At 58.0% G+C, this 21,486-nt stretch overlaps 1 protein-coding gene across 7 annotated transcripts in view; it reads right to left on the bottom strand.

The window, feature by feature from the left end:
* Window positions 1-891: 891 nt before the first annotated feature.
* PDE9A (phosphodiesterase 9A) overlaps window positions 892-21,486 on the bottom strand; it is an 84,045-nt gene continuing 63,450 nt past the window's right edge. For 2 of the 7 annotated variants that reach the window (XM_081302663.1, XM_081302669.1), the window contains 13 exons: window positions 21,272-21,356; window positions 16,822-16,903; window positions 15,281-15,355; window positions 11,520-11,606; window positions 10,778-10,882; window positions 10,391-10,473; window positions 9,295-9,451; window positions 6,524-6,637; window positions 5,710-5,814; window positions 5,070-5,198; window positions 4,055-4,150; window positions 2,457-2,538; window positions 1,297-1,769 (listed from right to left, as the gene is read on the bottom strand). In XM_081302663.1, the coding sequence (XP_081158789.1) occupies window positions 1,747-1,769; window positions 2,457-2,538; window positions 4,055-4,150; window positions 5,070-5,198; window positions 5,710-5,814; window positions 6,524-6,637; window positions 9,295-9,451; window positions 10,391-10,473; window positions 10,778-10,882; window positions 11,520-11,606; window positions 15,281-15,355; window positions 16,822-16,903; window positions 21,272-21,356 (1,223 nt within the window). In that variant the 3' untranslated portion in view covers window positions 1,297-1,746. Of the gene's footprint in view, window positions 1,275-1,296; window positions 1,770-2,456; window positions 2,539-4,054; window positions 4,151-5,069; window positions 5,199-5,709; window positions 5,815-6,523; window positions 6,638-9,294; window positions 9,452-10,390; window positions 10,474-10,777; window positions 10,883-11,519; window positions 11,607-15,280; window positions 15,356-16,821; window positions 16,904-21,271; window positions 21,357-21,486 lie in introns of those variants that run through there. The other 5 variants (XM_081302665.1, XM_081302666.1, XM_081302667.1 and 2 more) reach the window with 5 other exon arrangements.

Genomic DNA, 21,486 nt, shown 5'->3' with positions numbered 1-21,486 from the left:
TAAAATACATTTGGGAGGCGCTGGGGTTGTGGCTCAGCGGTACAGCGCTCGCCTAGCACGTGCAGGGCCCTGGGTTTGATCCTTAGCACCACAAAAAAATGAATGAATGGATTAAAAGAAACTTATTGGGGCTGGGGATATGGCTCAAGTTTCGAGCTTGCCTGGCATGCATGAGGCACTGGGTTCGATCCTCAGCTCCACATAAAAATAAAGATATTGTGTCCACCTAAAGCTAAAAAATAAATATTAAAAAAAGAAACATTTAGAAAAAACTCACATCTGTACTGACTACGTACATTTTCCCTTCCTCCACAAATGTGGCATTCGCCATGTGTCAGGTGTTACTAGCCATCTAGGGGTTCCCAAAGCTCGGCTTATGCAAGTGGCCTTTTAAGATCAGTTCTTTAGAATGGAGGCTCTTGGGGTGATTTTGTCCCTCCTCCAGGGGAGCAGAGCTGTGCACACAGCCCCAGGGGTGGGGGTTAGAAACCTCTGTTGGCTTTTCACAGAGTCCAGGAGTCCAGGCATGGACTGGTGAGTCTGTGGTGAGTCACATGGGGGTAGTGAGTCTGAGCAAGGTCGCCCTGTGTGCCACCGTCCCAGAGGGTTGGCCGTCCTGGATGGGCACAGGGCTACTCGGAATGCCTCTAACGCCTGTCCCCAAAACAGGCACCATGGAAAGGGAATCTTTCCTGCTGTGATGGAGACCCCTCCCCAGCTCCCTGTGAGTGAGAGCCAGACTTGGCTCCTGAGGTGTGTACCTGCCTCCGGGGTGCTCCCACCCAGCCTGTGCCGCCTCACCACCCTGCCCAGGCCCTGTGCCTGCCCCTCGTGGATCAACGCCCTTCTGCTCGTGAACACAGGAATGTGCACGGCCCCGCACTCTGGCACCATTCTGACATTTAATGCAGAATTTACACGGACGTTTGCATTACATCACACTGGTCAATGGGTCTGAGATACATCTGTTGAAAAAGCAGTGTCCTTTGTCTCCACGTGAACACTTGGGAAGCAGCCCGGACACACAACTCTACCAAAGAAAAAGTACAGTACCCATTTCTGTATAAGAATATATTATTTAAAAGACAGTTTAAAAATAAAAATTCTGTACAGCATCATGAATTCCTTTTTTTTTTGATCAGTGAACAAAATGGTTCTTAGAAAACGTGGTCTGGAGGTGCCCGGCGCAGGGCGCGACCCCGCCCAGGCATCCTGTGGAGCTCCACCGCCCTGGACAGTACCGCAGCTCTCCCGCTTCCTTCAGGAACAGTCTGCTGGGAAAAGGAAAGGGCTCCTGGTGAGCCGTGGGGCCTGGCGGGCAGGTCGCGAGCGCAGGACCACAGGACTGTTTAAAAGATTGAGGTCACGGGACGTCCTGTTGAACACACGTGGGCAAAGAAAGCACCATCCCTCTTCTGAGCCATGGAAGAACCCAAAGCCATCAAAGAAGATGGATGCTGCAGTTGGCTGGGCACCTGGCGAGCACCAGGGCACTGCTCATTTAATGGCTAAAGCCACAGTGACGCGGGTGCTACCCCGGCTTAGAGGTCTGAGGTGGAGACACTCGGCCTGTGTGCAGGGAGGCTAGGGCGTGCGGGTGTCGCTGGCCCTCTGGCAGGCCCAGCCCCAGTTCTGAGGCCCTGAGGAGCTCTCAAGTCACCCGACAGACACGTGACTGGTGTGACCTTATTGCGGGGTGGCTGCATGGACCACTTCTGCCACTACGCGGATTAAGTGAATGACCAGTCAGCAGGTGCAGGGGAAAATGCCTAGGGGAAATACACAAATGCTTTATTTTGGAAAAGTTTTAAGTACTTCAATTTCACTTTAAAAATATTTTTTTTTTTTTCTGGATGGGCACAGGGCTACTCAGAATGCCTCTAACGCCTGTCCCCAAAACAGGCACCATGGAAAGGGGATCTTTCCTGCTGTGATGGAGACCCCTCCCCAGCTCCCTGAGAGTGAGAGCCAGACTTGGCTCCCAAGGTGTGCACCTGCCTCTGTGGTGCTCCCACACAGCCTGCGCCGCCTCACCACCCTGCCCAGGCCCTGTGCCTGCCCCTCGTGGATCAACGCCCTATATATATCCGAATTTTGGATCTTTACTACTAACTGAAATGTGCTCTCCTTTTCTCAGAGCCCAATTCTAATTACTACATTCAAGGAATTAAACACGCTGTACACCATGGCTTGAGTGACCCTCAAGGGTTCATGAGGTGACCTTTAAACCCCATCGTGAGGCCTGAGGAGGTGTTTGGGTGGGGCCTGTGGGAAGTCAGGGATTACACAGTCGGTGGGGCGGAGTCCCGAGGTTGCGCCTTACAAGAACAGGGAGAGACCAGCACACAAATGCGTACGTGCACACAGGCACACACATGCACACAAAGGGGTCCCAACCCCCTCCCACTCTAAGTGGCCCGCGCAGGGAGCCGCCCCCCCCTCCCCGGGAGCGCTACCTGCACTTTCCTGCCCATCTCTGCTCTTCCCGCCACACCTCTCCGTGCTCCCGGGTGCCAGGCGCTCCGTCGTCTTCTGTAACTGGGACAGAGCAGAGCAGGCCAGAGTCAGGGCCAGGGCGAGGGCTGAACCGTAAGCCTGCTGTCCGCGGCTTCCTCGTGCCAGAGTGCACTGCCCTGCCCTGTGCCTCGCCTGGCAGACCATGACCAGCACCTGGACAGGAGCTGGGCCGGCTGCATCCCACAGCTGGGGGCTGGCAGTGGGTGCAGGGTCTGTGGCTCAGGCCTGGCCCTGTCACTGCTCTGGTGTCTCCTTTTTGGGGACATGATGGTACTGTGGGGAGTCCTGGTCCCCACTGGGCAGCAGGGCAAAGGACTTGAGGCTCAAGACCTTCCCAGCAGCAGCCCGTGGGATGGCCCTGCAGAGAGGCAGAAGCTGACCCCTCTGTGTGGCCCGCCTGACCCCTCTGTGGACATCGTGTCCCCTCAGGACTTCAGAGCCCCCCCGACTTTGTGGTGAAGGACCAACTAGCAGAACCAGGACGGCAGGTCTGGCTTCTCGGCTGCCTCGTCAGCGTTGGCCGAGCCCCGTGTGCCCAGCTCTGCCCGCAGGTGGGTGATGCCCTGGAGGACGCTTGGCACCCGGTGGGTGGGGCTTGGCGCACCGTCATGGGGAGCCCTGGCTGAGGTAAGCAGGGGCCAGGAAGGGAGGGGGCAGTGGTGGCCGAGGCCAGGTCTGGGAGGAGCGTGAGGGGCCTGAGACCGCTCTAGATGTCCTGGGCCCTGAGCAGGAGGAGGGACAGAGAGAGGCCTCGTAGGAAGCTGGTGTCAGGCTGGGGACCCTGTGGGTCCCGAGCAGCAAGGGCTTTGGGGGACACGTGCACCAGGGAGTACTGAGGCAACCGTGCCAGCTCCCGACCTTCCCTGAACCTGTGACCTTGACCTTTCCTGAGAGCCAGCATCAGCCAGTGCAGTCTGAAGCTAGACAGGCTCCCTGCCCGCAGAGGAGCTGGGCTGCCCGGTGTGTGCTCTGTGCTGGGAGCCCAGTGTGATGGTCACTCTGTCCTGGTCTCTCTGCTGCCCTGCATGGACAGCTGGGGTCAGGAAGTAAGAGACCTCCCCAGGCCAGAGCCCCCGACAGGGACCGGTGCTCTAAGGCTGTGCGACCACCCCCCCAGGTTCTCGATGAGGCATGGCGGCCAACCCTTCAGAGGAGCCAGGTCACCCCAGCGCTCCTCGGGGCCTGCGTGTACAGGCCAGGTGTCCCAGAGCGTCCAGACACCCGGCCTCCCCGTGGCTTGGTAGCCTGGGTGCTGCCTGTCCAGCACATACAGGGCTTGGGCTGGGTGACAGCAGAGCTTAACTCCTCCACGTGGCCTGCCCGAGCCCTCCGTGTGGCCTGCCTGACCCCTCACGTGGCCTGCCTGAGCCCTCCGTGTGGCCTGCCTGACCCCTCACGTGGCCTGCCTGACCCCTCACATGGCCTGCCTGAGCCCTCCGTGTGGCCTGCCCAACCCCTCCGTGTGGCCTGCCTGACCCCTCACGTGGCCTGCCTTAGCCCTCCACGTGGCCTGCCTGAGCCCTCGCGTGGCCTTCACCTCCTGCATGGCGTCGTCCAGCTGTTTCAGCTCCTCGTAGTGGTCTCTGGATTCCCAGAGGGGCTGCAGCATGATCTCCTTCACCACGGGGAACAGCTACGGAGAGAGACGGCCCTGTGTCTGTCCACCGCTCTTGGGCAATGGCGCACGCTCAGGAAGAGAGCGGTCAGGCCTGCGGTTTCCCAGATCCCTCAGGAGCCACTTCCCCCAGGTGGCCCTCCTGGCCCTCCTGGGTGGGGGCCTTCAGGGAGATCTAGGTGACAGTGGTGGGAAGCCTTGTGGTCAGCCCAGTACCTGGGGCTATTACCAGGCTCCAGCGCCATCCCCTCCCGCTGCTCCTTGGGGGACCCCCAAGCCCTCTCCCTTCCCCTGCCCCCTCCCTTCCCCTGCCCCCAGGAGTCACAGGTGGGGAACGGGCCGGGAAGTTCCTGTGCTGACACACACAGGTGACGGCTGCCAAAAGCCCCCTGGCTGGTGGTCCTGGAAGAGGAAGGGCAGCCCTGAGACACACCCCGCCCAGAGGGTTGGCAGAACAGGGGGTGGGTGACGGGGTGGGGAAGAGGACTCTGTCTTGGAATGGAAGACTCTAGGTGGAGGCCTCGGGCAGTGGCCATAGGCACCAATTCTGGTTGGTTCCTTAGGGGTGAGGCCTGGGGGGTCAGGAGCCAGGCGCCAGAACTGCAGGCTGGGTCTTGGGCCGGTGGTGACGGGCGGCAGGTGGGACCCCCACCGTGCAGGGGAGCCCAGCACCCAGAGAGCCGGAAGGCGGCTGGGCCCCGCAGGGTGCAGTGGCTCCCCAGCAGCTGTCTCCATGACAGCAAGACGGTGAGGCGCCTGTGCTCTGTGGCCACGTGCACGTGTGTGTGCAGGTGTGTACAGGTACTGACACGTGTGTGTGTACGGATGTGCGTGCGTGAACGTGTGAATGCCCGTTTGCAGGTGTTTGTGTGCTCATGTGCACAGACGTGTGCATTTCTCACTGGTGCACCATCGGTCTGTGGTGACGGCCACTCACCTTGGTCACCGTTTCGAACATCGGGATCAGGACAAACTTGATGAACCCAATTTGGGCTGTAGCTTTGGTCACTTTGTCTCGGTCCATGAACGGGGCCACAGGGAGGCCTTCTGACTTCTCACGGTCGCTCTGTGGGAGTGTGGCAGACAGAGGCGCCATGGGACCTGGGAACCCTGAGCGTCACTGTCCTCACAGGAAGAACGGAAGCAGCTGCGGGGCCAACACTGTGCTGGGAGCGGGAGGCGCCTCCGCAGGTGTGCGGAGCCGGGCAGTGGAGCCCTGGCCCGAGGCCACCCTCGCCAGGGCGTCGCAGGGCTGTGCCGGCATCCGTCCCGGCTCCCTGTGCTGTCCTCATGAGCTGACCTGCCCAGGCTCGCCTTCCCTGGGCTCCCCTGCCTCTCTGGCTCTCGCTTCTCCACTTTTCTGCAGTCCACTTGAGGAGCTGCCCCTAAAGGCAGCTCCACGGTGGTGACAGGTGGGCCTCAGCCCCTGGGCTCCTCAGGCACCTCGAGTCTGAGACCCTGATTCGGCTGCTGCTGGGAAGGCGTTCTGCAGGCAGGGGGTGGGGGCTGGGCACGCCAGCACACCCCGACCCCATGTCGCAGGCCGCTAAGAGCCCTCAGCCTCGCGAGTTTCTTACCTGCATAAAATACTCTTCTAACAAACAGTCCACCCAGGGCTCCGCCACCTCCGTGGGCCGCACCTCGTTAGAGATGTCGCAGCACTTGATCAAGATCATCTTCAGCTGAAAGAGGATGGAGGTGACGCAGATCAGAGTGTAGACCACTGCTGCGGCATGGGGAGGGTGACCTCCCAGGCGGGAACTGGCCCCGAGGCCAGGTAAGGGGAAGCAGTGTGCCACCTGGAGGGACAGGCTTCCCCCACCAGGAGACTGGGAGCGCCAGCCACCCCAAGGCATCAGACACTGACACTTGTAATACCAACTATAAACCGCAAGTTCAAACATCATTTCCTGGTTGTCAAGGCAGGAGAAAGAGAGGAGGCCCTGTCAGGAGGCTAAGAGGGGAGGCCCTGTCAGGAGGCTAAGAGGGGAGGCCCTGTCAGGAGGCTAAGAGGGGAGGCCCTGTCAGGAGGCTAAGAGAGGAGGCCCTGCCAGGAGGCTAAGAGTGGAGGCCCTGTCAGGAGGCTACGATGGACAGGGTGCCAAGAAGAGACCCGAGGCTGGGAGTGTGAGAATGAGGAGGTGTCTTTCAAGAAAGGGCGGGGAAGGAAACCCCCATTTGAAGCACTGAGGGCGGGGTGCCCCGGAACTCTGGGAACCCAGCCCAGCCCTGCTGGTCCCTGGGGAAACATGTCCTAGCCATGCAGGAGGGCCCTTTGGGGAGGCAGCCCTGCCACAGCTGGCCTTGTAAGTCGTGACCCCGGGTCTCCCGCCTGTGCTGGCTGCTGTGACCCCGGGCGGCAGTCCCCGGGGGCTGCGCAAGACCACGCACCAGGGTCATGTGCTCCTCGTTGCTGTAGTCAAAGTTCTCCATTTTTTCTTTGAAAGAATCCATAATCTCTGCGTGCCGCGCCATGTCAGTGGCCAAGATCAGCGTGATCATCCCCTGAGTCGCGAGAGAAGAAAGTGTCAGCAGGGGCACCACCTGGACGGTCACTGAGCCCCCGACGTGGTTCCCTGCGGTCTAAGAACCGCTGTCCTCACTCTACAGACACGGAGACGGCGATGTCACGAGCAGAGGGACTCGCCCAGGCCACAGCTGGGGGGAGGCCTGGGGCCCCACTCAGGTTGGCATGGCTTCTGCTGCGAGGGCTGGCCCAGGCACCACGGGGCAGGCCCGAGGGACACTGGCTGACTCAGGCTCACAGGTGGACTTGTGAGATCTAGCAGTTTCCACCAAGGACCTTGCCCCCGCGTTTGGCCGTCTAGACAGGTCTGTTCCTTCCAGACCTTGTTGAAGTCGAGAACTGATTTTCTAAGGGTATGCTTTCTACCGTCTATGTGTGTACATATTATTTGGAAATTATAAAAATATATTTAATAACCTTTTAACCAATTTGTAAATGAGGAGGCAGTGAGTTTTTTAACTTCCATGTTTTCATTACTGCTGTGGTTTGAACGTGGTTGGCCCCTCCAAACCTCATGTTGAAATGGGGTCCCCAGGGTAACTGTGTGAGAGGTGCTGGGGCCTTTGAGGAGAGTTTGGGTCCCAGGACTCCACCCTCTGGGGACTGCGATAACTGTCCAAGGAGTGGGTGAGTTCTCACACTCACTTGCCCTTTAAGCTCCTGTCATGTCCTGGTGAAGCACTCAGCTGAGCAGCCCCCACCAGAAGCTGAGCAGAGGCAGGAGCCACACTCTTGGACTTTCAGCCTCCAGAACTGTAAGCAGAAAGAAACTTCTTCCCTGATAAATCACCTAACCTCTGGTATTTTGTTACAGCAACAGAAAATGTACTAAAATGACTACTTTGTTAACCAAATATTGGCTCAGGAAAAGTCACACAAGTCAAAATCACTATCATCTATCCATCCTTCCATCCCTCCCATAGACATTTACAGAGCCTCTCTGCCAGGTGGGGTGTTCTACTTTTCCAAGAAAATAAAACCACCAGCATCAAATATAATTAAATATAATTAATATAGGGAACACCACATATACATTCTTTTGGGGTGGGCATCACCTGCATTTTGAATTATGTAATACTGATGTAAAAATCTGTTATTCTAAAGGATTTGTCCACTTATCCTCAGAATCTTCAATGATAAGATTTTTTTTTTAAATTGGAACAACTGGATTTTACTCCTAGAGAAAGTCTGCACCCCAGTAAGGTTTTGAAGCAGGACAGTCCTTGTAGGTCCCTGGGTGGCCACCATGGGGAAGAGCCTGTGTGCGGTCAGGCGAGCCATCTCTGCATGCTGCCTAGCAGGCCCCCCAGCCAGACACCAGGCCCTCTTACTGGAGAAGCCCTGCTGGGCAGGCCCAGGCAGCAGCCGCCATACGGTGGGCGTCCTCTCACAGCTAGCCCCTTCAGGGGGAGGCTGGCCAGAGCCCGCCATCACCACCATGACACGAGCTTGCCGCTGGTCCAAGAACACGGAGGAGAGGGCAGACAGCCTACGGGAATGTGGGGCCAGGGGTCGTGGTGCAGCAGGGACCTGACCAAGCCCAGGGCCAGCTCTGCACTTCAGCTGTGGACAGAGGGGCCTGGTGGCGCGCAGGCCACGGCTCTCTGCTGGAGTGAGGGGGCTGTGCTTACCCCACTGTGCTGGCTGCGGGGTGAGGGGCCTGAGACAGAGGGTAAGTCCCGTGGGATGGAGGGCAGCAGCTGCTCCTCCGAGCCTGTGTCCTGGCCTGCCTGCAGAGCCCCCACGGGGCAGACACGACTGCTGAAATGTGTTCCCTCCGTCCTGGAGGCCGGAGTCCAGAGTGCTGTCCACAGGGTCTCCCAGAATCTGGAAGGGTTCCTCCTGCCTGTCCAGCTGCTGGTGGGCCTAGGCCTTCCCTGGCTTGTGTCCACATCACTCTGGTCTCTGCCTCCTGTGTGTGCCCTGTCCTCCTCTGTCCCTGAGGAGGACACTTGTTGGTTCAGGTCCAGCTGGGCATCTACCCTGGCATCTGGAAACGAACTGAAGTACTTCTGCAAAGACCTTTTTCCAGATAAAGTCACAGGCACACGTTCTGGGCCGGCTGCCATGGGGCCCTCCCAGCCCTCCCTGGTTCACTTTGGGATTGTCCCTCCCCTGCAGTGTCAGCAGGTAGAGCTCCATGGGGACCTGTGGGAGGAGGCCATCTCTCTGGGTGCCCGGGCAGGGGCTGCTGGGTGGGATGGTCTTCTTGTGCCAGTGGCAGTGGGGCTGACCATGCCATGGTCAGGTGACCCAGCTGGAGCTATGGGCGCAGGGGTCAGCTCAGCAGGTTGGAGCAGACGTGCCTGTCCGTGGAGTGCACCCCCTGGGGCAAGGTATCCAAGCTGTCTAAGCCTCAGTGTCCTGAACTACAAGATGGACACAGGGCTCATCTCAATGAGCTGGTAGGGGTTGAATTGAGTGGCTGTGATAGGCAGGCCAGTGGACATCAGGTGCCCACAGCATGGGTCCCCTCTCCATTCGGCGTCCTGGAGAAGGCAGGGAAGGAGGGCAGGTTCCCAGAGTCCCTGGTGGCTTTGCTGTGACCAGGACTCTCTGGGGCCTCCAGCCATGGACAGTAGGGTTCTGCTGTCCACACAGCCTCCCTGCACGCAGGGGACCCTGGCCCACGCACCTGTCTGATCTGCTTGAACCCGTCTGCAGGCACGTTGGAGAAAATGTTGCACTCGGGCTGGGCCAGGATCTGGAAGGCCACGGCACAGTGGTGGTTCTCCAGGGGCGAGATGTCGTTGTAGCGGACGGCCAGCTCTGTGCGGGCATTGATCTGGTACCTGGGGTGCAAGGGCAGAGCGGAGGAGCTCAGGTGCCGGTGGCCTGCAGGGAAGCGCCACGACCCAGAGGGGGTGCCGTCTGCCTTGCCAGGAGCCTCTCTGTCAGCGCCCCTGGCTCCCAGCTGCTCCCTAACTGGGTATCCCACGTTTTAAAAACCCCACCGGCCAGGTCCCACCCACGAGCTCGGGCTTCTCCCTGGCAGAGAGCCTCAAGCATCGTGGCAAAACGGTCAGTCGTCAGCCTGTGCGAAGGCGGGTGTGGGAGAGGGACCAGCTGCGTTCTGGGTCAGAGGCGGAGGGTCGGCCCTCCCCGCCGGCCTGTGCCAGCAGGAAGGGAACCGGTGGCTGCCTGGAGGCCCACCTCCTTTGAGGAGCAAGATGGCCACACCCTGGAATCCACTGTGGTCCTGGCGGACGACGGCATGGCTCTCAGGACACTTATGTCATGGCACAGACACACAGGTTCATGAGGAAGGACCCACATGTCACTGTGAACGCAGGCCCCTGCCACGTGCTGGGCCCTGCTGGCTGGGTGGGCAGCACTCTGCCCCACAGCAGGAGGGGCTCAGGGCTCTGCCCTTCCTCCTGGCCCCACAGCCCCACCATGGGCCACCTCTGCCCCCCCTTCCCAGCCCTTCTCGGGCTCCCTTCTGACCCTGCCCTTGGCCTGCTCCTGTGCTCCTGAAGGGGGAGGTGAGGGGCCTGCCTGCAGGGATCTGGGGGCAGCCACCCTCCTCTGCTGGTTACCCTGAAGGCCCCCCTCAGGGGAGGCCCAGGCCCTGGACAAGGTGGGGAGGCTGGGAGCTGTGTCCTGCAGGGGCAGAGCTGGGGGGCCTTCCCCCACATCCCTGGATGGGAACCGTCTGGGGGTCAGGCCGGAGGGTTCCCTGATAGCCAGGGGCATGTTTAAGAAAAAAGGAGAAAGAAACATGTACCCACGTGTTGTTGTACCCCGGGTGATCCAGGTCGTGGCAGACGGCCGCTGTCATCAGGACCATGATATCCATTTGGGAAAACTTTTCCTGGATGAGGGACAGCGTTCAGGTTCTGCCCTTTTCACAGGGAGCAGGGCTGGCCGAGGAGGGGTGGGGTGGCGGGAGACAGTGACAGGCAGGACACACTGCCCTCCAGCCAACATGAGCCCCTAGGCGGGGGAGGGAGGAACCAGAGCCTGGCTGGGGTGGGGAGGTGGGACCCAGCGACTTTCCATCCTGGGAGTGGCCTCACACAGGTGGAACAGCTGGACCCCAGGCCTGTGGCTATCTCTGGGGATGGTGCTGCTGCTCCCCTGCTGGGAGACAGCTGGGTGGCCGTGGGGGGACGCACCTGGAGCCCACAGAGCCAGATCATGCTGTACATCATCTGGGTCACGCAGAAGCAGTGCCGGAAGTTATGGAACGGGTTGTTTCTGTAGTTGTCGTGCACGCAGAGCTGTGGAGGCCAGAGAGTCAGAGCCGCCCTGTGCCTGGCCTGCCCACCCTGCCCACCCTGCCCCCAGATGGCCCCAAGGAGGATCAGGGGTGCTCCACCCGAACCGAGGCCAGAGCGTCCCTGCATTTGCTGCTGTAGAAACCAGGGGCCCTTGGAGCCTGAGAACGTCCATGGGCCCTGCCCTGGTCACTGGGGCATGGACTGAAGTGTCCACAGGGGTGTGTGATAAGCCTTGCTGGGAAACAAAGTTGGGTGCAGGCAGGGGACAGTACATGAGGGGCACTAGGTCCCCTCACCGTCCCACAGGTCTTTAATGCTCAGTTCTGAGCAATTGTCTAACTTTTTACACACACACACACACACACACACACACACACACACACACGCTCTGCCGGAGCCCATTCCACCTCACTTGCCTCTCTCACTCTGATTTCAGCTATTTCTTTGCTCCTCCAAGTGGGAGCTTAGGGGGCCAAGGGCAGGTGGGAGGACAGAGATGGGCCCAATGCCCTAAAGTCCTTGCAGAACTTGCACAGAAATGACGCCTCCCTTGGTAGCAGTTCCCCAGGAGGTGTGCAGCCCCCACTCCAGTGTGGCTGGAGGGTCTGCCCGAGGACAGAGTGGACGGGACACTTACCAGCCACCGCCTGAGCGTGATGGGGTTGATGCTGAAGTCCCTCACCAGGCCGAGATCATGGTACATGTGCTCCAAGCAGCTCAGCATCTGTGGGCAAAGGGCCGTGGTCGGCACTGGGAGAAGGGAGGCCAGCTGCCCACTCCAGCTCCCTGCACTGTCCTGGGAAATGCCACCAGGGTGACCCAGTGGTGTGACCAGGCCTGTCCCAGGGAGGGTGAGCTCTTATCCTCAGAGTGGGTCCTGATCAGTGGGTGTGCCTCCAGGATCACCCAAGTGGGGTGTGGGTCTGGGAGCACAGACCGGTCTCCTGGATTGGGGAAGCGAGTTCAGAAGCTACTGAGGTTCACACAAGAAGGAAGAGCGGCTGGGTGGGGTCCCCCACTCCCAACGACTACAGAAATCACTTTATTAACATCTACCCTGGAAAGCACGCAGGTCAATAGCAGAGTTTAGAGTCCTAGGGTGCAGTTCACCCAGCGCACACCTGGGGACGGGCACCTCCTAGAGCGGAAGCCCGTCACTTGACTGTGGCTGAGGGATCAAAGGAGTTTGACGGTTTACATATAAAAAGTGCTAAATTATGCTCCTCTGGGGAGCATAATGGGACCAGGGACGTTTTTCTAATGTCCTAATCACAGAGTCTGCAGTGTGGGCCCCGCTGGGGCCAGGGCTCCTCCTAAAGGTGATTTCAGGGAACTCTGCTGTCTACAGACCCCTGTTCGAGGTGAAACGGTTTGTTTAGCCCTGTTGTCCTGGAGTTCATTAAGCCAGGGAGGAAGAGACAGGTGATTCTAAATCAGGGAGCTCCACAAGCGCCGGCTGTTTCCTGGGGAAAGCAGGTCTCGGACGCAGAGCCCAGGGAGATGGAGATCTGCAGAATGGGGATACCAAGGCAGCTCCCGAGGGCGTGTGGCAGGACCCAGTGATGGCGCCTGCCTCCGTCTGTCCACTCATGGCTTGGTGCTTGCACGTGGCAGTGGCTGTCCCTGCCGGAGTCCAGCAGGCTACTCCCCTGGGTGTACCATGTGGGAAGGTCACATCCGGGGCTGAATTGTGTCCACCAGGCATGTCAAAGCTGACAGCCGGCCTGACCACATGAGGAGACAGGGCCTTTACAGAGGTGGGAGGGCAACAGGTCACTGGGGTGGCCCTGATCCACCACGACCCGTCCTTGTGAAATCGGGATGCAGACACACACCGCGGACCGCCCTGCAGGAAGATGCCATCTATGAGCCACAGGAGGAATCCGCCTGGAGGCACCTTGACCTCGGCCAACTTCAGCCTCCAGAATGTGAGACAGTAAGTTCCCATAGTGTAAGCTGTCCAGTGTGTGCACTTGGCCTCGGCCACCTGAGCGAAGGACGGCAGGGGTCCACTGACACGCACTCTTGCATGGTAAGCAGTGCAGGAGAAGCGGGCGCGGCAGGGAAGACAGATTCGCGTAACACTGATCTCTTAGTGCCTTCAGGATAGGGAGCAAATTCCGTGGCATCACGGAGAGTCAGTGCATTTGGAAGGCTGGACACTATCACGGGCCACATGTGGCGGCTTGAGATGTCACACCTGGGACGTCCTTGAAGCGAGCTATCCGCAGGCTCATCTTCCCTGATAGGACTGTACAGGCGTGGTTAATGGGAAGGGGGCCAGGTTTGGGAGATGGTGGCCCCTAAGGAGTCCCTTACAGAGGGCTGGCATCTGGGCCTGGATGAGGATTAGAGGGCTGGGTCCAGGTTGCTGCACAGCAGCTGCCCAGGTCACCCAGCCGGGGGCCTCGCTGTCCAGAGCTGCTGATGTTCCCACCGTCCTGGATGTCAGCCCCAGGACCACGGGGCCTGCAGACCCCTTGCTCCCGCCCCACTAGCCCAGACCCTGCTCAAATCGGCCCTGAAGAACTGAAGTGTTTGCTGTGAAATCAGAGTCTGGAGACAAAGGCAGCTGGCAGACAGACCATCTGGTGCCAACATGGTGCAGGGACAGCCCATCTGCTCCCTGCTTGCAGGCCTGAACCATGTCCCCGAGCGAGCGCAGCTCCCAGACGCTGTGGTGGTGCTGGGCTGAGTGGGCTGCGTGACTGTGAGGGGCAGAATTATAAGGGGGCCCCAGCAACATGACAGAGCCACCATGCTTGCTGTCCCAGCCCAGGAGGAAGCCCTGACAGATCAGAGGCACCAGGGCAGCCTGAGGTCCTGTTCTGCCTGTTTGGGATGGGTGGGACACTGTGCCCGGCTGCTGGGTGGCAGGACTGCCCCACTGGAAGGGAGTGAGGCTTACTGATGGTAGAGGCAGTTTCACGGGCTCTCGGTCTGTCCCGCCAGTTGTCATTCTTCCTATTCACAAATTCCCGGCATCGCCCAATTCACCAGAGGCCAAGGCCCCAGGCTTTGGGAACCCCTGGTTTGTCACAGCAGGCAGCTGGATACTTCTGGAACTACCTTGCCAGTTTTCCTGGCCAAAGCCATGGGCAGTGGGAGACACCACACAGGGGTTGGTCAAGCTGCAGGAACTGGCCACCTGGCAGCCCTGAGAACGGCTGTAAACACTCTGCAAATTGGAGGACAAAGACAAGTGGGCTTTCTCATGGGTGCATGAACCCTTCAACTCATGGGGCGAAGCTTCCACCACTCCAACCACGGGCAGCTCTATGCTCAGATGCTCCATGAGGAGGAAGGTGGCTGAAGGGACGGTGAGGCTATCCATCCCTCGCCCTGGCTCTGCGGCACTGCAGTGGGCTGAACTCACATGATTGTGGCTTTCCTAGAGGAAGAGCCAGAGCCATGCTGGCCCCTGCGGGAGCAGGAGTCCTGGCGCTCTAGGCGCTCTGTTGTGGGCTGACTTGCCTTGGACTTGCTGTGCCCAGCCTCAGGGGAGCTGCGTGCCACCTCTCCTCAGGCTCTGCCTCCGCTCCCTGGGCCTCCACACTCAGGGCTAGGAGGGCTGCCCACTTACAACCCATCCTGCTCCTGTGATTTCTGCTCCAGTCCTGCAGCCCGGGTGCTGGGTGCAGACTGTGGGCTGCTGATGCTCTGCAGCATCTGTGGGCTGCTCTCCTGGGTGAACTGGCGTGGGGAGCAGAGGCTGGGTCTTGGCTCTGCTGGCCAGGGTGCACTGGGAGACCACATATGTGGAGCATGAGCCTCGGAGATTCTGGTAGCCTGGTATTGGTAACCTTGAGTCATGAATCCTAACGGTGCCAAGTCTCACTGCGGGAGCCTCTGTGGCTGCAGGTGAGCACACTCGGGCTGGGTCCCCATGCTTCTGTGTTGCTGAAAAGCCACAGAGTCCTCAGATTTTGGTGGGTTGAAAATAGCTGGGTCTGATGTCCATCCAAGATGAGGGGACTTTTTCTTTTCTTGGGGTGTGGACAGAGAAGGGCATGTCTGATATTATTAGAGAAATAGACTCAAATGAAAAAAAAAAGGCTCCTTTTTTGTGCTCCTCAGGTAATGGGAAGTTTTGAAGAAACAGCTGGGTGCCAGAAGTGACTCTTCTTTCCCCAATCCCACGTGTCCATGTGTCTGGTGGCCGTGCAGCTGCCTGTGTCAGGACTCCAGGTGTGGAAGCTCCCCACCCTACTGCCGTCCCATCTCCTGGGCCCTCCTGAGCCTATGAAGTACTAGTTTGAACTAAAACCTGGAGACCCAGAGCAGACAAGAGAAAGCACAGAGGAGGACAAGCAGTTGTGACATTCCCGGTGAGGGTCCACGGTCCTGAGCAGCCCCCCCCCCCCCCGTGACCCTGGCACCCATGGTGCCCTCACCTACCTCATTGGGCTCCCACAGCCAGACGTCAAAGGTGGGCTTCCGCAGGGCTTCGATGGTCTCTGGAGAGAGCAGGTACTAGGAGGACAGGAGTTCCAAGTTAACCAGGCCCTGAGGCGTGTGCAGACAGAGGCCAGTGGCCTCTGAGGCCGATGGTGGCATGTGCTCCTTGATCCCCTTCACAGATACTGTGCACAGACCCATGGTGCCTTCCTCTGGAGAGGGCAAACAACTGAATGGACTTGCATCATGGTGGCCAGAGGAGGACGAGGGCCTGGGATCCTGGGCAATGGAAGTGTTCCCTATCTTGACCGTGGCAAGAGGTCTGGTGTGTGTAGACGTCTGTCAAAATTCACAGCGCTCTGCATCTAGAGAAGACGAGCTGTACCCATCGTCAATCAGGTGTCACACACCAACAATAAAAACACAGGAAAGAGAAGCCCAGGGGGAAAGGGCCCTCAGCACACGGGCAGACGTGCCTCAGAGGCTGGATCCACCCGGGTTCAGCTGTGGGCTAAGCCACACACTTGCTGATGGGGCTGAGCCTAAGGCCGGCTCCGCGGCACACCCCACGTTCAGGGTGAATTGTCTTTTACACATAGGAAGACACGGCCTGTGGCATCTGCTGTGGCCTTCTCCCAGGTCTTTTGTTGGTTTTCTTAAGAAGGGGCTGGCATGGAGGACTGGCCTGGGCCGGGCGTGGTGAGTCCTGGGACAGGGTCACTAGGGATGTGGGTCCTGTTTCCTGCAGAGAGACACTGGTCTCCAGAGGAGAGTCTCCAATCACCTTCCGCGCATGGCTCAAACCTCGCCAGAAAACCACTCACCGACCCCCAGGCCCACGTGGAGGCTCCTGGAGGCCTTGGCCGCCACTCGGACTGTGGGCAGTGGGAGGACCTGTCTGAGGGGCCCAGTGCCTCAGTCTCAGCTAAGAGTAGGAGCCAGGAGTTTGCTGGCTCGTCACCCGAGGCCACAGCTGTGAAGGCGACCTTCCTTAACAGCCCACTTCCTTAATAGCTCAGTCCCAGCGCAGGGCTACTGAACCAAGGGCCTGGCTGCTTTGATAACCTGAGGAGACTCTCCATTAAAACTGTGGGATTGTTCAGGGACAGGAGATCCAACCAAGTGCATTTTAGAAAATTCAAACATTCAAGGTCAACCTACTTTTTTTTTTTTTAAATAATTTAGTTGTCAATGGACCTTTACTTTACTGATTGATATGCAGTGCTGAGAATCGAACCCAGTGCTTTACACATGCCAGGCAAGTGCTCTGCCACCGAGCCACAGCCCAGCCCTCAAGTTCAACCTCTCTTGAATGCAAACACCTCTGACAGAGTCAGCCCAGTGTGCTGAGAGACTCGGCCAGTGGTCAGGAGGTCTGCCTTCACTTCTGCCAAACAGACATCAGAGAGAAAAACCTTTGCAAGAGAGTGACCCACCCTTGAGCAGCCAGGGACCTGTTTTTATCAATGTCCGTGGGGCTCCTGGGCCGGGGGGTTTGCACACAGAGCTGCTGCCTTCCCCAGGCTGGACTTCCAGCTCACCTTGGGATAGGTGGGGACATCTCTTCGAGGAGCCAACTTCTTGTTGTTATCCAAAAAGCTATACTTACAGGGACAGCTTGTCCTGAGGAGAAAAGGTGGACATCAGTGGCAGCACAGCCCTCAGGCCTGGGGCTCACCTGTGCAGGGCACCGGCACCCCATCAGAGCAAGAGCGAACGAAACCCCAAAGCCAACCCCCGGGCCCCAGACACTACTTGGTCTCATTGCAGTGGAGTCCTGAAGGCAGCGGCACGGGGCTGGTGGACCCTGGCTGGACCTGGGCTGTCATACGGGCTCTTGGAAAACACCAGAATCAGGTGAGGACTCTCTTTCCAGCTTTAGACAAGCTTCTAAATCTCCTCCTCCACCCACCCCCTTGTAAGGATGGCCTGAGGCCTGAGCCCAAGCAACTCCATGTTAAAACTCCAGTTTGAAACCTGCAGTCTCACCAGGCACACCCACAGAGCCCTCCAGTGTGGCCCTCAGGCACCAATAGGTCACTTCCCCCACCCTGACAAGCTCAGAGTGAAGTCTCTGTTACGTTTTCCTCACCTCGATAAAGGGGAAAGGCAAGAAAATCAGGGTGGGAACCACCAGACCAGATGCTTTAACCCAGGGCAAATGACCTCACTGAGAAACCTGGTGGTAGCAGCTGATAGGGATTGAAAGGGGGTCAGAAGCCCCAAAATTTAGTATAAATATTGGAGCAAATGAGCAGACATTCAGCCAGCTGACGCTGACGTAGACAACCCTGAGAGCTTGATGAGGACCTGGACTGACATCCCAACTCTTCCCATGTGCCTGATCCTCTGCATTGTTCTCACCACCCTCAAACTCTACAGCCACATTTGGCCCTGTGAGAGCTGCAACTTCTCCCTAAGACCCTCTCCTCAGCCAGCCATCACTTCCACCCAGGAAAAGCCTACCTTGGTTCCTGACCTGATCACCGTGGTCTGAGTGAGTGTGCATCTGCTGGACTTGCAGCCTAAGACTTGAGACTTCTGATCTGACACTTGAGCTTTGCATGCACAGGGAATGTCTGTCATGAGCCTGTCGTGATTGAGTGTGTTTGCAGTGCTTAGAATTAATCCAGAATTGTTTGCTGTGAATTGATTATGTCTATTGCAGTACCCAGAGTTAAGGATTGTCATTCCATAAGAACCTATAGAGTGAAATTGTATTAAGTGATTTAAGTGAATAGAGCATCGACAAGGGCAGAAGTGCATGGACATTCTTTATCTCTCCCCTCAACTGCATAAGTCACACCTTCTGTCCACGGTGACACTCCTCTGCCCCACAGTGCTGGGGATCAAACCCAGGGCCTCACACATGTGAGGCAGCTCCTCTACCACTGGGCTCCCTCCTCAGCCCTAAAAGTTCTTCTTCATTTTAATGATATAGGCAGAACTTTCTTATTTTAACAAGTCCAGACACGCAGGAGTGCAGAGGAAACACCCCCACGTCTTCAAGGACTCGCTCCTTCCCCTGCGTCCACTCCGGGGGGGGTCCCTTCTGTGAGCAGTTTGGTGTGTCCTTGCAGAGCACACCTGGGCATGGACCCCATGGAGAGCCACTTGTACTTCTGAACAAAGAAGGAACTGGACCAAATTCACTGTGCGGCAACTTGCTACTTCCACCTAACGCCAGGCGCTTAGTCCCTGTGGCTTCACAAGCTGGACTCATTTTCCAGTGGATGAGAAGCACTTGTGCAGTCCTCCAAGTGTGTCTGCAGCACCTGCTGCAGTCCAGGCCCCAGAGCTGGGCCTTCAGGTGTTTGCAGTTTCCCTGCATACAATGTTGAAGGCTGAAATTTCTTAGTTTTTCTTCCCCACTCAACATGAGAAGGAAATGAGCTACGTATGTTTTGGAGTGTGCTGGCCTGCAGGGCTGTCCCTGGGGCTGCCTGTAGAGGTGGCCCCAGGAGCTCTGGCTTCCCTGGCCAGGGCAGACCAGGAATCAGGGTTGGAACTCAACCAGCTTAGAAGTGAGCATGCTCCCCACTCGTCCATAGGAGGGCTGCAGAGGTGGGACCCCTGGGCAGCCTGGAGTCACCCTGTGGTGTGCAGGGGCCAGTACATCAGTAAACAAAGCTCTACTTCTGGAAAAGCCATTTGTCCTGTGCAGTAAGAGCTACAGAGGAATGCACAGCCTTTAAGTCTGTACTTCTGCTTAGGGAGATTGATCTTAAGAGGAAAGAATTAGACACGAGTAAATAGCTCCGTGCACAAAGAGATTCATGCAGCCTTGTCTGCTGTTACAACGCAGAACACCCCAGGGGCCACCTCAAGGCCTCCGGTGGGAAATGATTCAAGCCACTTTGGCTCATCCACATGGAGGATGGCTACATCATTATCAAGGTGATTGTGGCTATGATATGAAGCAAGGGAGGTTCAGGTGAGGGGAAAGTAGGGAGGCCAGGGCAGGGCACGTTTGGTGGTTAACAAAGTGCTGGGTCATGGCCTTCTAGAAACATCCATGAGCTGCATGTTGGATAAAATTATTCCATTAATCGTTCATAATGAGTGAAAAAATGTCACGAAACAGTACATTTTAGTTGTTTTTCAAAACTGGATAAATACACATGGAAACTCCTGGGAAGCTTACATCCAGATTTAAGCAGGGGGCGTTTGCTGGCTGCTGGGGGCGTTTGCTGGCTGCTGGGGGCATTTGCTGGCTGCTGTGGCTACTGGTGACCACCAGAGTCCCCGTCCGGGTAGTCTGGGGCTTTGCCAAGAGCCTAAGCTATTTTCAAGCTCAGAATAACAAACCTCTTCATCTGTGAAACAGAGCTGTCTATGTTATTGTCTTGACTAGCTGCTGGGCCTCGCTCAGAGTCCACACTTGACAAATCATCAGAGCTGCTACAGCACGTTGATGTACAGAGCGGATTCTAATCCGGACCTAGCAAAACAATAACCAAAGGACCAAATGTGCCAATCAAAGCGTTTCCACGTTGCCCTGTACACAGGAAACCTACTCACTCGTTCTGAGCAGGGGAGACTGACCTGTGCAGTGGGAAAACCGGGGTGCACTGCTGCCCCTTTTTGCCTTTCTAACCCATGCTTCCTCAAGATCTTGCGTCCCCAGGAGGGTCCTGCAGGCCCCCAGCAGGCAGGATGGCTTGACTGCCAGAACCTGGCTCCCTCCTGGCAACCGCAGCCGTGGGAGTAGAGAGACTGCTGGGTGCCAGCCGATCCAGGCCAGCAGCCCTCTTTGAGCCCCGTTGCCACGGGAACATGTGGGGCAGCTGGCAGGGTGCCTTTCCATTTCATTCCACTTGGAGCTTATCTGCTTTCATTTCCCTGCCGTCCCATCCTCCCCTCCCCTGGGGCTCAGTCCAGTGGTCAAGGCCTGGGTTTTGGAGTGAAAGTGGAGATCCCAGGTCTCCGGCCAGCTCCCGCCGGCTCTCTGCCTGAGCAGTGTTGGAGCCAGGGCAGCTGCAGCCAGAGAACCTTCTGAACCTCTGTCCTCTTGAAACGACCTCGAGAAACCCAGGGAGCTCAGCGTGGGCAGCCTGCTCAGGGGTGCTGGCGGACCATGCAGCCCCACTGTCCCGGGGCGGGCTCTGCTCTGGCTCCAGGCTCCAGGCTCGGAGCCTCGTGGGAGGTGCTTGTGTGTGGGTGAGCGTAGGTCAGCCTGTCAGGCGCATCTGCCACCCTGTGGGCGTCGGGTTGGGCTCTACCCCTCCTGGTGCCCTTGTTCTCCCCTCTGTGTCCCCATAAGCAAAACCTGGGCCCTGGGCTGGGCTGACATCCACTGAAGGGGCCCCTCAGTGGATCAGCCAGAGCCTTAGTGCTGTGTGGGCTCAGGCACGTGTTTGCCCGTCATGGCCACGTTGTTACCGTGTGGCTCTGTCCTCAGGCTGTGCGTGGCTGGCCCATGCTTACAGTGACCACAGCTTTGGAGGAGGGTCCTTCTGATAGACTTTTGAGGAGGCACTGATGAACCTCAGGCATGTTTTGTCTGAACTACGGTTCACTGGTCCCCCGGTGTCCCTCTGTCCATGATGGCTGGTGCTCTCACCATATTGTTCCCTGATGCCTGTGTTGTGGGGATGTCCCCTGGCCTAGGGATGAGGATGGGGGCACCTAGATGTTTGTGCCGGGTAAGCCAAATACCTGTGCATTCTTATTGTTCTTTTTCTTTAAAAATTGGCGTCCACACCTTTCAAGCCAAGTGGACTCCTATGCACACTGGGTCTGCAGGAGGGTCCCCTCACGCGAGGTCACCTTCCCGCCTCTATCAGCCATGAACACCCTTTATGGTAGGGAAGCCTCGGGCTCCAACAGTAGGTCCCAGGAGAGTGGGGCTCCCTCCAGCCCGTGTGGCCAAAGCCGAAGCTGGAGCGAGTCACACGAGCCCTTCTTCTGTGGACACCAAGTCCACCGCCCCAGACAGGCTCTGCCCAGGCCCAGGCCGGCGGCCAGCAGTGCCCCCAGCGCAGATCTTACCTGCTATTTCTGGCCGCCAGTTCTTCCCTCATCTTTTTAATGTCACTCTTGCATTTCTCAATCTCCAACACTTTGAGTCCTTCCACTAGTGACAAAGAGACACAGCAGGGGGTTACCGCGGAGAGACTGGGAGGACCTGGTAACCAGGGGCCCGGGGGAGGACGGGCCCTTGGCAGAGGCTCCCGCTCTGGCACACTCTGCTGACAGTAGGATGG

This window comes from Spermophilus citellus, assembly GCF_964194105.1.
Source record: "Spermophilus citellus genome assembly, chromosome: 7".
Taxonomy (NCBI): domain Eukaryota; kingdom Metazoa; phylum Chordata; class Mammalia; order Rodentia; family Sciuridae; genus Spermophilus; species Spermophilus citellus.
The sequence above is the reverse complement of the archived record's forward strand: the minus strand, read 5'-3'. Positions and strand labels throughout refer to the sequence as shown.